Source organism: Ceratosolen solmsi, unplaced genomic scaffold, assembly GCF_000503995.2.
Source record: "Ceratosolen solmsi marchali unplaced genomic scaffold, CerSol_1.0 scaffold35, whole genome shotgun sequence".
Lineage (NCBI taxonomy): Eukaryota > Metazoa > Arthropoda > Insecta > Hymenoptera > Agaonidae > Ceratosolen > Ceratosolen solmsi.
In genome coordinates this window covers 1,744,649-1,747,958 of record NW_011948423.1, presented here as the reverse complement: position 1 = coordinate 1,747,958, position 3,310 = coordinate 1,744,649, and the positions used below count along the sequence as shown (strand labels likewise).

General features: G+C 31.9%; 1 protein-coding gene across 1 annotated transcript in view; it reads left to right on the top strand.

Annotated features, from left to right (window-relative positions):
- Positions 1–82: 82 nt before the first annotated feature.
- LOC105362115 (trehalase) overlaps positions 83–3,310 on the top strand; it is a 95,215-nt gene continuing 91,987 nt past the window's right edge. Inside the window, exon 1 of the mRNA XM_011499464.1 lies at positions 83–321. Within this exon, the coding sequence (XP_011497766.1) occupies positions 188–321 (134 nt within the window). The 5' untranslated portion in view covers positions 83–187. The remainder of the gene's footprint in view (positions 322–3,310) is intronic.

Sequence of the window (3,310 nt, the reverse complement as noted above, 5' to 3'; positions counted from 1 at the left end):
CCCTCACCCATCGCCCCTCCCACCCGCTCCCCCCACCCGCCCCTCCTTACTCCCCCCGTCGCGGTCCCACCCCACCCCCTAACGTTCTCGCGCTCAACGATTTTCCAATTGCCCGTGAGCGACGCTTGATCGGGCCACACACGTACGCAAGGTGTAGCATTTACGTGCGCTCCGGGCCCCGAGAAAAATGCCGCGCACGGAGATTACCATCGCTCTTGTGATGCTGAGCCGTTGGCTGATGTTGGCGATCGACGCCAACGCGACCGGTTGGCCCACGGGTAAAGACGACCCCGGCGGCGACATACTCGACCTCTGCCAAAGGTAAGCAAGCTTACGCGTCGATATGTAATTAACTTATTGGAAAAGTGTGGCGTTTGAGACGGGCACGATCGGCTCGCTCGAGCGCATTTGTTGTTGAGAACCGAGAGGATTCTGCACAGTATTGCGCGAGTATTAGTTTCACATTACACGACCCGTCATGCGATGCGAATTATAAGCACGAGATATAGAGCATTTGTTATTGTAAAGCAAGTCGAGATTTTTATTTATCATGGTAAAGCTACATTGTAAGGATAATGGAGATATTAATTTTATTCTCGAATACTGTAGTATCCAAATTTTTATTGAGCAAAAGAATCCGCGAATCGAAGCTTTTAATTAACGCTCCCGAGCATATTATTATAACCATCAGCATAATTTTCATTTTCACAAGAGTTTGCATTTTTTTGTCTAATTGTCATAACAAATGTACAGTCCAGAGTATATACATTTTCAATGGCGGCACTGCTTATACCAATGAGTCCTAAAAGCATCGTTATTTAATGAGCGAGTAATCAAGTAAATCGATAGAGCATGCACCTTTTATAATTAATACTTACATTTCGACGCTATGAAAGTGAATGGATAATATCAGGTTTACACTATTAGGTTTAAAATGTACTTGTATTACGATATAATTTAATTATTCGGCGATGTGCAAAAATAATTGGCTGCAAAAGGACACATCTCACGCATATATGCTCAATATTTACTCTCGCTTCATCTGGGATGTAGCTTCCGCTATACCCTGAGCACTTCCTCTTTGGCATTTCCTCTCTTCTATATGCTTTTAACATCAATGTGAAAAAGACTTAGATTTGATTTTTTGAGAAATTACTTGCGATATTGTTGGATCTATCACACTATATGAATTGACAGTGAAACGTCTGAAGCGTCATCAATTTACATAGAGAAACAGTGGAATGCCATTTACATTCGTACAATATTTCTACAATGATAATGTAATTAAAAAATATCTCTCTCGTAAATAACTAACAAATAATAACGCATGGCTAAAGCATAAAACAAGAATATTTGAATAAATATACTATTTTATCCATAGTGTTAGAGGTTACGATGCATTAATATCAGGTATTCGTATTTCATACATTATGATTGATATTTAAGAAATAGATAGCCTGTATTTTACATAACTATTAATGAATAATTATAGATTTAAGAAATTGATTTTTCATTCTGATTATTAACAAATATTATTTCAATATTTCCAATTGCAAAAAGCTTCAATTTTTTTTACATAGTATTTAATTAATATTATAAATAAATATAACTAACACGAATTTATATTTTTGTATAGTACACAACATTAGGTAAACATGAATAAAAAGTGAAAATAATTATTATTTAAGTTGTAAAATCAGAAATTATTGTCGTATAACATTTACACTAACAATGTCAATACTATAATTCATGCTTCAATCTTGTTTCCTTTAGAAGGGGGAGGGGTGATTTGATATAAAATAAATGGTTCGATTAAATATATTGAAATAAGTAGAATTAAGTTTTCTTTATATGATAATGTGAAATAAGAACGTTTGAAAAGAATTTAAGTGTTGGGAATCAAAGAGGAGGGAAGTAAGGAAGTTAAACGTAATAGACAAAATTTTATGAGGATTGAGTGAGCAAAGAGCAGGTCAATAAATTTTATTGAGTAGGACAATCGAAACGTCAAAAGGTTGAATCACTACTTATAATACAATAAAGCAGAAACATGCTAATCTGGATATGTTTATATTTTAGGATGACAAATTGTATGAGAAAGATGCAAAAATGTGGGGTTGGAATAGATGATTATGGGAATTTGAAATAATGATGACGATTGTAAAAGAAACAGATGGGATAAAAAATTAAGAAAAATTGGGGAAATAGCATGAAAGAAATTAATGACTAAAGAAGATAGAACTAAGTAGGGGACTAATTAAAAGTATGACGATCTCGAACTTAATACTTCTCGAACTTAATCATTATTTGAAGATACACTTGTAATTAAATTATTAATTATTTAATATTTAAATTTTTGAATTTAGAATTAAATATAATTTAATAATATACATATAGGATTTCTTGATAATTTTTTAATAAATAGCGGTAAAAATTGTTCGAAATGTAACAATTCAACATCTACATGTAAATACAAATAATTATTTAATTTTGTACTTATAGACTAAGACAAGCTTTTGTCTTTTTAATGCTTCTTGTTAATGATCCATTTTTTATATAAATTTTTTATTACGAATCTTGTAAAGGCAATTGATTGAGGACGAATGAGTTAATATTCATAGATTAATAGAATTAATGGAAATTCGAAACTATATTAGGTATTTTTGCACACTGGATTGTATTAGACTTTATGATAGTGAAATACCAATTATATAAAATACTTTACAACAATTGTATATATAATGTTTTTTTTAATTTTATACGAAATATTTTTCAATGTATTTACTTAAAAAATTATAAAATACTTTTTAATAATTTGTTAAAATGTTCAACTAAGCCTTATAAAATATCACGAAATTTAACATTTTCTTTAAATGATATAGTAAAGAAAGAATTAAAGGTTTATTCACAATGGGTAAAATATCGTTTCATTAAAAAAAAAAAATATATATATATATAAAAAAAAAAATAGAACAAGTTGCCGTTGGAAACGCTTGTACTTAAGTCAGAGCATGAATAAAACCATCTTCTTGTCTCCGAATTCCCTCTGATCTCTCAACATTACGAAAGAAAATCTCCTGCTGTCATAACCCGCCGCTCCTTACCAAGGGACTGGCTAAGATATTTCGCAAAAAGGTGTTTGTACTTTTAGGCCTACAATGTGGATCCCAGCTAAACTTCAATGGCCCAGTCCTCCGTCGTTTAGACAAACGCATTGGAGGCATCAATATTGGAAATTGAAATGTCGTGAAAAGTGAAAAAATACACACACACATATATATATATATATATATATATATTTTTTTTTTAT